This window comes from Coenobita brevimanus, chromosome 23, assembly GCF_032717465.1.
Source record: "Coenobita brevimanus isolate Jiangsu-jjx chromosome 23, ASM3271746v2, whole genome shotgun sequence".
In the NCBI taxonomy this organism is placed as follows: domain Eukaryota; kingdom Metazoa; phylum Arthropoda; class Malacostraca; order Decapoda; family Coenobitidae; genus Coenobita; species Coenobita brevimanus.
In genome coordinates, this window is record NC_136976.1 from 48,118,716 (window position 1) to 48,130,703 (window position 11,988).

The 11,988-nt window shown below is 37.3% G+C and overlaps 1 protein-coding gene across 1 annotated transcript in view; it reads right to left on the reverse strand.

The window, feature by feature from the left end:
* The window catches only part of Su(Tpl) (Suppressor of Triplolethal), a 326,655-nt gene that overhangs the window by 21,400 nt on the left and 293,267 nt on the right, over positions 1–11,988 (reverse strand). Inside the window, exons 6-7 of the mRNA XM_080267257.1 lie at positions 11,850–11,920; positions 11,470–11,626 (exon numbers count right to left, since the gene is read on the reverse strand). Coding sequence (XP_080123383.1) covers positions 11,470–11,626; positions 11,850–11,920 — 228 coding nt within the window. The remainder of the gene's footprint in view (positions 1–11,469; positions 11,627–11,849; positions 11,921–11,988) is intronic.

Here is an 11,988-nt window from a genome sequence, read left to right on the forward strand (position 1 = left end):
AAGTACGTCCTCGGGACGGCGCGGGTTAATATGAACCAGAAATAGGGTTGGCGCCAGAACTGATCCCTGCGGCACGCCGGCGTTAATTGAGTGGAAATTCGAATATACATCATCTACTTTTACTCTTATTTTCCTGTCACTAAGATAAGAAGAAATCAAAGGAACAAAAGACGTTAGTCCATAGCAAGGGAGTTTGGACAGCAGGGAACGGTGCCATACTCTGTCGAAAGCTTTAGAGATATCAAGAGCTACTGCATGAGTTTCTCCAAAAAGATCTATTGATTGATGGATGGTATGAGTTAAGAGATTGAGTATGTCAATGGTGGATCTTTCGTGGCGAAAACCGTATTGTCTATCATTAATTAAGTTGTTGGATTCAAGATGTTTAACAATATGCTTATTAATTAAAGTTTCAAATACCTTACCAAGAGAAGATGTGATAGCTATTGGTCTGTAATTGGAGGGGTCAGACGAACTTCCTTTCTTCGGAACTGGGTGGATATTGGCTTCTTTCCATGAATTTGGGAATAAAGAAGTACGTATGCATAGTCTGAATAATTTAGCTAGGACAGAGGCAAGTTCAGGGGAACACTTTTTCAAAACAATTGGCGGAATTCCATCTGGACCTGGAGCTTTGTTGGTAGGTAAATTGTCTAGGATGGATTTTACAAATCTTGTCTGTATTTTAAGTGGGGCAATTTCGGGAGAATCAAGTTCCAGTACTGAGACATTCTGGCTGGTATCATCTATGGTAGAGTTTCTTGCAAAGGTACTAGCAAAGATATCTGCTTTCCCACGTGGGTCATTTGTAATATTGCCATCTGAAGATTTTAGTGGGGGAATGGAAGATGACTTGTTAAAGTTATTATTGAAAGAATTAAGAGTTGACCAGAATATTCTATTGTCATTAGGGTTGTTAAGTAGTTTTGATGCTTGCTTTTGAAGAAAGTTTGATTTAGATAGATTTAATACAGCTTTTGCATGATTTCTAGCAATTTTAAATTGGGAGAGTGATTCAGGTGTTTTTGATTTTAAGTAAGAGTTATATGCTAATGACTTTTGGGCTGTTGCTCTGGCACAATTGCCATCAAACCATTTTGGAGAGTTTGATCTTTTAGTGAATTGTTGACTTGGTATGAATAAATCCATACCAGCTAGTATTAAGTCACAAATGTGGGACTGGGTAGAATTGGGATCACTAGAGAAGAAAGACTGCCATGGAACATCAGCAAGATGGTACAGTTTCCATAAAAGCCTTTGGTGCGGTATTCTGTCAAAAGCTTTCATGAAATCTAAACAGATAGTGTCCACCCATCCTTCTCTTTCCTTTAACGTTTCTGTTACTTGATCATAGTAGCTCAGGAGATTAGTTACACACAATTTTCCCTTTCTGCAACCGAGCTGTCTTTCTGTTATCATATTGTGTTCTTCTAAATGATTTACCCAAACTTTTCTTATCAGCTTTTCTAATATCTTGCTTACAAAACTGGTTAGTGATACTGGTCGGTAGTTGAGTGGATTTTGTCTATTCCCTTTCTTGAATGAGGGAACAATGTTTGCTTTCTTCCAAAAATCAGGTAATTTACCTTGTCTCAAGGATTCCCTGAATATTAAAGATAATGGTTTACTTAACTCCTTTGCACATTCATGTAGCACCCAACATGAAATTTCATCAGGACCATTTGCTTTTGTCTAATTTACTCCTCCTGTATTTCTTTTTCTGATATTTGTATATCTGGTAATACAGTATGTGTGGGCATGCATGTTCCATATCATCCCTCTCAAAATTTTCTTCTTCTGTAAAAACCGATTGGAAATTCTTATTCAGTGCTTCACAAATATCCTTCTCTTGTGTACAGGTGATCCCCTCGTCCGTAATGGATTTTTTTTAGCTTTTACGTTGGTTTTGCTTCAGATGTAGCTGTAAAATAGCTTCGCCTGATCACTACTTTTATTTATGATGTCCTTCTCAAACTGTCTTTGGGCTTCCCTCCTTATTCTTGTATAACTGTTTCTTGCCTGTTTATAGTTGTTATGTGTCCTCTCACTAGTGTGTCTTCAATATCTGTTCCACAACAAATCTCTTTTCTTCTGATTTTTTACATTCTGTATTAAACCATTTCTGTATTTTCTTTTCTGCTTCTTTCTGCTGTGGAACGTACTTCTAGACTCCTATTTCATAAAGTTCACAGAATTATTTATATATAAGACATAAATCTTGTACTCTAAGCTCCTTTACCCAATCTATTTCTAAGAAGTACTTCTTTAAGTCATGGTAGTTTAATTTTTTATAATTTTGGCTCTTTTTGTAACTTCATTGCTGTAGTAGTAGTAGTAGTTGTTCCCTAGGCAGTCTGGCTGAACAGCCCCGAGTCCCTTAGGAAGGCCATGGCCGAGACCGGGCTTTCCCACAGAGCTCTCAAAGAGTGTATGTTGTGTTGTTGGCGTAGGTGATTGTGTGCAATGCAGTCTTCCATAATGTGCTTAATAGTATGGGGTGCTGTGTTGCATCCTGGACAGGCATCAGCGACAGAGTCATCCAGCCTCTTCTGGTAGCTTAAGAGGGCTGGATGGTGCCCACATCTCAGCCTGGCCAGGTGGACCCCGTCCTCACGAGGAAGATAGGATTCAGAAGGGTGGATGTCAGGAGGCCGTGCATGCAGCTGTGTGTTGTCTTTAAGTGACTGAATGGAGCGGCGAGTGATTTGAGTATGGATGTGTTTCTGGAACTGGTCTGAGGCGGGCGAGGGGGCAGAGATGACAGTATTTGTGTATGGTATCGTGTGCTGGGTGTTGTTTTGATGTTCCTTGGTGTGGGTGGATGTGCTGCCATGTACTGTAGTGGATGTTGTGGGTTTGTGGAGGCTGCAGCAAGAAACTGGGTGCCTCTCATGTCTAAGTGATCCTTGACTTTGAGGACTTTGGTTTCTTGATGTAGGTGGTCTGTGGTTGTAGTAGCTGTGCAGCCTGTGATTATTATTAGGGCCTTGTTCTGTATGGTCTGTAGAGTGTTGTAGTGTGTTTTGGTCAGGTTAGAAGCCCAGGCAGGGCTAGCATAATTCATCACTGAACGTATGTATTGTTTGTATACTGTGGTGGTGGTTTCTTTGGTGTGTCCAAATGTTGTATGGGCAAGTGACCTCAAAGCATTGAGTCTTGGTGTTATTTTATTTTTAATGTTTGCGATGTGCTGTTTAAATGACATTGATGTACTGTATGTTACACCATGGATTTTGTGTGTGTGTGTGTGTGTGTGGTAGGGGAGTGTTGTTTATGGTGAGGTGTGGGATGTGACTGTGTTCTGCTGTCCAGTTTGTGAGAAGAGTCACTGTAGATTTGGCTGGGGCTATTTTGAGCCTGTTTGTGGTGAACCATTGCTGTTAACTATGTCATATGCAATCCTGAAGTTGCTATTTAGTACTGCATGGTCGCTTTTGCTGAATGGAGGGTGAAACATTAAACTGTCAATATCCTTTTCTTGCCTAATGAATATAAGATCTAGTACTAAGGGTACATCAAGTCCTCTTTTTCTGGTGCTTTCCCTTACATGTTGTGTTAAGAAAAAGTGTGTGTGTGTGTGTGTGTGTGTTCTTACCTAATTGTATCTTTATAGGAATGAGTCAAGCTCATACTGTCCCGTGTCTTAAACCATATTTATCATACATATCCTAAAAATTGTGAGTTGTTTTGGCACACACTGTTTCATTCGGTAGTGCATTCCACTGATCAATTGCTCTATTTGGGAAACTAAATTTCCTTACGTCTTTATCACCTCTCTTCTTATGCTGTTTTTTGCAGTGTCCTCTTGCTGATGCTTCCCCATAGACTAAGTAATCATTTATATCTATTTCCTCCTTCCCTGATCATGTATTTATATAGCATAATCATGTCACCTCTTTTCCTTCTCTCCTGTAGTGTTCGTGGATTCAGTTTATTTAGTCTTTCTTCGTAGCTTAGGTCCCTTAAGCTTGGTACCCATCTTGTAGCGGCCCTTTGAACTTTTTCAATCTTGTCTATGTGTTTTTTGAGATGAGGACTCCAGACTACTGGTCTGATGAATAATGTTATTATCTTTCTTAGCATGTCTTCATTTATGTATGTGAATGCTATTCTCATATTTGCAAGCAGTGTATACATGTTCCGTACCTTCTCAGTGATGTGGTCTGCTGGAGATAATCTGCTACTGATAATCACACCTAGGTCCTTCTCTCTTTCTGATGTGTGTAGGGTTTTATTTCCTAACATATAATCCCAATCATGTCTTTTTCCACTTTTACCAAACTTGATTACATGACACTTGTCCACACTGAATTCCATTTGCCATGTATTACTCCATTCATGAAGTTTATTTAATTCTTCTTGTAGCTCTTTACAAGAGTCTATGTTAGTAATTCTCCTTTGTATTTTTGCATTATCTGTAAACATATTTAGATAGCTTTCATTTCCAGTGTTATTGTCTATATCATTTATATACACTAAAAACATGATTGGTGCCAGCACTGAGCCCTGTGGTACTCCACTAGTCACTTCTTTCCATGATGAGTAATTTCCCCTTAGTACTGTTCTCATTTCTCTTCTTATGAGAAAATCTTGCATCCAACAATACAGTTTGCCTCGAATTCCTCCTTGATGGTAGTTTCCATAAAAGTCTTTGGTGCGGTACTGTGTCAAATGCTTTCTTGAAATCTAAATAGATACTGTCTACCCATCCTTCTCTTTCCTGTAATATGTCTGTTACTCTGTCATAGTAGCTCAACAGATTAGTAACACATGATTTTCCTGTTCTGAAACCAAACTGTCTTTCTGTTATCATATTGTGTTCTTCTATAGTCCTTCCAAAATATCGAGATTGTTTGGGCGTTGTCCCTGACGGGAATTCCCCTTCGCGCGACGCTGCCGATTCCGTACCAAAACACACCTCTCTGTCTCATGTCAGCTATTTACTACTTCTAAATGAAATTTATTTACAGTACATGTATATATAATTCTCTATTACTATATAGTGTAAGAAAATGCCTATTGTTTTTAATAATAACAATGACTTTTTATAAATACCTCAACACTTGGCAATGTTGCTTTCCAACACTGTCACGCTTGTAGTTGAGTCAGTGAGGGTAGGTAAGGTGTCAATCCGCAGGTCACTTTCTCTGACCGCCATTAAAATATAAGTTCCTACCCCTAATACTCGCCCTCGTCTGCTCCACAGTCGAGAAAAAGAACTTATTTACAGTATAAATAAGTATTTTTTAGAAAAGAAGGCAAACAGAGGACCTATAATTCATAAAACCGTATAGACTTTTTACATAAATAAATCTCCATAAAATGTTGATTTTATATGCAGAGAGAGAGAGAGAGAGAGTCAGGAGGTTTTTCCTCAAATTCTAATAATTCATAAAACCGTATAGACTTTAAAGAAATGAATCTCCATATAATGTTATTATATGCAGAGAGAGAGAGAGAGAGAGAGGTAGTGAGCTGGGAGTGAGGGTTGTCCCTTGAAGTTTGACTCTAATTTGATAATTGGCCTAGCAGAAACCGTGGCAACATCGCAAGCAGGGGAATTCCCGTGAGGGACAACGCCCAAACGATCTCGATATTTTGGAAGGACCATAGATGATTTACCCAAGGTTTTCTTGTAAGCTTTTCTAATATCTTGCTTACAACACTGGTTAGTGATACTGGTCAGTAGTTAAGTGGATTTTGTCTATTCCCTTTCTTGAATAAGGGAACAATGTTTGCTTTCTTCCAAATATCAGGTAGTTTACCTTGACTCAAGGATTTCTTGAAAATTAAAAATAATGGTTTACTTAACTCCTTTGCACATTCATGTAGCACCCAACAAGAAATTTCATCAGGACCATTTGCTCTTCCTTTGTCTAATGTACTTAGCTCCTCCTGTATTACTTTTTCTGATGTATATCTGGTAGTATGTGTGGGCATGCATGTTCCATATAATCCCTCTCAAAATGTTTTTCCTCTGTAAAAACAGATTGGAATTTCTTGTTTAGTGCTTCACAAATATCCTTCTCTTGTGTATAGGTGATTCCCTCGTCCGTAATGGATTGTATTTTATCTTTTACTTTTGTATTGCTTCTGATGTAGCTGTAAAATAGCTTCGGTTGATCACTACTTTCATTTATGATATCCTCCTCAAACTGTTTTTGGGCTTCCCTCCTTATTCTTGTATAATCGTTTCTTGTTTGTTTGTAATTATTATGCCCTTTCACTATTGTGTCTTCTGTATCTATTCCACAGCAAATCTCTTTTTTCTTTTGATTTTTTACATTCTGTATTGAACCATTTCTTATTTTCTTTTCTGCTTCTTTGTACTCTGGGATGTACTTCTGGACTCCTATTTCATAAAGTTCTGAGAATTTTTTATATATAGCATTTAAATCTTGTCCTCTAAGTTCTTTTCCCCAATCAATTTCTAAGAAGTACTTCTTTAAGTCATGATAGTTTCCCTTTTTATAGTTTAGGCTCTTTTTGTAACTTTCATTGCTGATAACTGTCATATGCTATCCTGAAGTTGCAATTTAGTACTGCATGGTCACTTTTGCCGAATGGAGGGTGGTATACTAAATTGTCAATATAGTTTTCTTGCCTAGTAAATATGAGATCTAGCATTGAGGATACATCGAGTCCTCTTTTTCTGGTGCTTTCCCTTACATGTTGCGTTAGGAAAAACTCTTGCACCAGATCCAGGAGCTTTTGGTCCCAACAGCTTTCTTGGCTTATTATATCTAGAGTATTCCAATTTATATTTGTATTAAAATCTCCAGTTGGTATAATTCTTTCCGATTTCTCTTCCATTTTATGTAGTAATGATTTTAAACTCTGAATTGTATTCTCTGCCAGGTCCTCATACTCGTCTCTTTCCCATGTGTTTGACTTGGGTGGCATGTACAAATTGGCTACAATTACTTTCCCTTCAGTTGTATTGATCTCTACTGCAATCAGTTCTACTTGTGAGGGGATATCTAGTTCTAGTTCTTTGACTTTTAGATTTTTCTTAGTTAATATTATAATTCCTCCTCCTTTTTTTAAGTTCCTATCTCTTCTCCATATATTATATTTCTCTAAGTTTAGGAAGTCATTTGATAGCCTTGGTGTTAATTTTGTTTCAGTTAGGCATATTATATGTGGTTCATTTTCTTTGACATAATCATTCATCTCTAATAATTTAGATACCATTCCATCCACATTTGAGTACATCAACTTAACCATCTTGTTTATATACTTGTCATGACTTGGTTCTACTACCTTCCTCCTTTTTACTCCCTCCTGTTTATGTACCACTTTCGTACCTGCAATCTTATTACTTTGGTAAAAAAAAAATGTATTCTTCTCCTCTTCTGATCTTCCCTCATTTTTTGTTTTTGCTTCCTCCCTCTTCTCTTTCAGTAATTCCAGTTCCTCTTATGTTTGACATCTTTTTATCCATACATTTTTGAACTCCTCTTTTTCCATAAGATTCTTTGCATTTTTTAGTATCTCCTCCACGGTGTTCACACTCTGGAAGGTTACCTTTAAGGGTCTTGACTTGCTCCTCTCATATTTCCCTAACCTTTTGTGTTCCTCTGTCTTTACTACAGATTTCCTCTGATACTTCTTTCAATATGCCCATTACATGTGCCATCTCCTTTTTGTCTCTCGAGACCTTGTTTTTTACTTCTTCCTCTTCTATACCAGTGATTACTATAGATTTGTTAATATCTACTGAATCTCTGACTAACTTAGGATTGTTTTGGATTATTCCTTTCACTTCCTTTTTAATGCTTTTTTCTTCCACCCTTGTTTCTAAGTCTTTCTTTACTTTCACCATTTCAGCATAAGTGGTTTCCACATCATTTTTGTAGCTTTGTACAGCTTCATTCACCTGTGTTATCTTCTCCTCAATATCACTGCTCTGGTCTATCAGACTGCTTACTTGCCTAATTGTCTCTGTATCATTTTTGATATCTTCCATAACACTCTTGTGGTTGACTACTGTACTTGCCATTTCACTAATTTTTCTCCTATGTGAACCAAGTTCTACTGTCAGCTCACCAATGGTTATGTCTTTCTTGTTGACTTCCTTTCCTGATTTTTCTATTTCTTCCTTTTGCAAGTGCATCTGTTTCTTAATTTCATCAATCTCATTTTGAAAAGCCATCTCAAGCCTGTGTACACGTTCAACCAGTTTATTGTGAGTCTCCATTTCAACCAGTTCTTGAAAGAAATCATCGTCCTGCTCTCTACCTTCATCCCTTTTCTTTTCCAAATTTGCTTTACAAAAGTATGTGGTCATGTTGCAGTACTAAAAACACATATGGTACAAAAAAAATTCCCTGGGGCAGTTGTAGACTAAACAAACAATCAGCTGATTGTGCACATTCTTACTCTAATTTGGTTACTTTTCTGTTTGAACAAGTCTTGCTTTAAAACTGTGTGTGTGTGTGTGTGTGTGTGTGTGTGTGTGTGTGTGTGTGTGTGTGTGTGTGTGTTTGTGTGCAACTAAAGCATAATTTTAGAAAATCATAAAATCATTTATCACTTATGAACTTCAGACAAGCTAAACAGACTAGAGAAATATTAAACCACTCCCCCCCCCCCATTAAAAAGGTTATTTATCCCTTATAACATCAAGTATTTTAATCAGTTTCAGTCCAAGTCAATCTGAATGTTTTTCTACAAGTCCAATTTGACTTTTACTAGCAGTTGCTATACAAATGAGGAAGAGTTTCTGTGTCTCCTTTTATGACATGAAATATGTTGGTAGTCTTCATTATTCCCTTATCCTCAGGGACAGTTTGGGTGTCATGTACCAGCAAAATATTTGACATGTTTTAACATAGGTGTGCTGAATTTTGACCATAAAAAAATTAATGCTAGCTGGAAATTTTGTGGTACTTGGCAATATATGAGATGTACAGGCATTACACACATGGGAATGAGTGCAAATGGATCATCATTTGAGAGAATAAACTGGAAACCATATAGTGCTGGGATATCATTAAAACAGTTATTGTTGTTGTAATGTGGCAATAATGCTGAGCATCATTTATGCTATGCATCACTAACCACTTCAGTCTGATGACAATTATTTTTTTACTTATGGTAATCCTTGGTACCTTCAAACAATTTTAATCAGCATTGGGAGAGTAATCCTATTGTAAAGGGTTTTATAAAGACAGTTTCTAACCCAACCACTACAAATGATTTCTTTAAGGTTAACTAAATTGCCTGGAGATGGCAAGTATTTTGTGTGTGTGTGTTTATACACACACACACAACTACTTATATATATATATATAATACACAGTAAAACCTTGCTATAACGGACTAATTGGGGCCCGGGCCATTCTGAAAAAAGTGAAATTCCGATAAAAGCGACAACTGGACTTCCCCCTGCTAAACCAGACTTTCTCTGATATATAGGACATTAGTCAAGATCACACCAACGGTTTTTAAACTGTTTTCTCTACCACTGCAGTACCGTACTGTATTTTACATTCATTACAATAATCAAATGGTATAATATATATCATACTACTGTACTGTACACTGAGAGATGTCTTTTATTTACCTTATTGTGGTGTACACAGCTGAAATTGTCAGGCAATCTGGACTGCTTTTGGTTTTATCAGACTTTTTCCAATATACGAGAATTTAGTCCGGCTGACTCCTCGAATCCAATAAAAGCGAATTTTGGTCTATTGAAGTCTTTTATATCAGGGTTTTATTGTATATACAGTACATATATACATGTGTATATAATTTAAAAAAAAAAAAAAAAAAAAATGTAGCAGCCGTGGCTCGGTGGGTTAGAGCGCTCCGCTCTGACCGAAGGGTCGGAGGAACGAATCCACCCAAGGGTCATTGGTAGACATCAGGAAGGGCATCCGGTCATAAAGTACATACATACATGTGTGTGTATATATATATACTGTATGTATATATATATATATATATATATATATATATATATATATATATATATATGTATGAAGCTGCGCGTGTGAGTTTGTACCAAGCAACATTTTTTAAAAAGCAAGAAATTGCATTTAAAGTTTGCGAATATTGAAACGATCATAACTCCATTGTTTTTACAGCTAGAGACTTCATTCAAAGACCAAAATGAAGGGTAAAGTATGCCGAATATGCCCATATTATTAGTCACTGAAAATAATATAAGCAAATATACAAAATTATTGTTTTTTTTTTTTAAATGCCGAAAATTGGCAATTTTTAGTATACAACTTAAACGAAGTATAACTCCGTTACTGATGAAGCTAGAGACTCCATTAAAAAACATAATAAAGTCGAAAGGATGCAGATTATGAATATATAAACAGATTTTGGATAAACCAATTAGTGCAAGAGAAAACACCTGTTTTCCAAGTGCGACAGAATTTTCGCTCAAAGTTCATGATCACAAAACCATTCAGTACATAGTTGTTAATGAACATAAAGACATCAAATCTGCACTAGGGGGTGGTGATAATGCACTAAGCCACCATGTGCATTATCAACACCCCCAGTGCCCTCAGGTAGTGCCACACATTCACCATTATCACCAGTGTCATCACTACTATCACCACCAACCCCATCACTTTCACCACCAAGAACTATGGCACCAGGAGCTGTATCACCATCCCCAGCACCCTCGCATAATGCCACACCAGCTGCACCGTTATCACCATCATCATTATCACCGATCTCCACAGCAGCAACACTGACACCACATGCTCTACCCCTAAGACCAGGGTAAGCTTTGGGGGTGTAAAAAACAGTCACTTTAAAAGACTTGGAGCCTTCAACAGAGCTGTTCTCTTGTGCCCCTGAAGGCACAATGAGCACATAAAAATAGGCAGGGAAAAGTGTAGCTTTTGTCTGCAGAGAATGACACACGAGGCAAAACTGGGCCTTCGCAGTATCACCAACAGCATGCGCTGGAAACGCTGAAAATAGCACGTAGCCATATCATTAGCATGAGAGTTTATGGGTTAATTAGAAACAATTTTGACCTTATTTAACATGTCAGAGCATTGGCAAAATTTTCTTAATAATCTGGTACATAAAGTAAAATTATATTCATAACGATTGTTAGATGCTAACAAGAGCTGACAATGTACAGCAAGTGGATTGGCGGTGATTTGCTGCGTCGGTGTCGCTTGGTACGAACTCGCCTGCGCTGGCGGTCTGTCACCCACCCTCACCTCACAAATCGATTTCAGCGTTGTATTTTGGAGGACTTTCAATCTTATGTCTAGTTCGAAATTGTATCAAGCGACATGCCTGGGATATAAAAGAAGGGTCAAAATAACGATATAACATGAAAATGCATGATCAGCTTGGGTGGCGCTCGGTACAAACTCGCATGCGCAGCCTCATATATATATATATATATATACAGTATATATTAAAGTAAATAGTAAAAATTCACTATGTGGTTCAGTAGTGTACTGCAAATGTAAGGATTAATACCTTCTAACAACCTCTTTCTCCTCATCATTGTAGAAAGGCCAGTCCTCGCGCACCTCGTTCCACAAGTGGCGTGACAGGCGATAGACGTTCTCCTTTATAGATGACACACTGTTCAATACACTCATCATCAGCCTTCGGTCTTTCTCCCGAATTCCATCTGACAACACATCATTCATGTAAACAATTATTGTACAAGCATTAATAAATTTATAAGTGTGTTATATAGTATTGGCTTACATCAATTACAGTACCAGCATTCTATTCATATAAATCCAACAATGTACAATGCAGTGTTTCTTATGGAAAAGCATTTTCTTTTTTTCAATATGCACAGTAATCAACATCCACAAAATCATCAAAGGAACCAAATAAAAACTCACCACTGTACAATTTAGTTATAATTTCTAGTTTCCGATAATCCTTCACAGCTAGCAATTGAATAATCCTTTCTCTGAAAATGAAAGGAATTACCACTGTTAAAAAGACAGCAACAGGCTTTGCCATATCCCTAAACAAAAT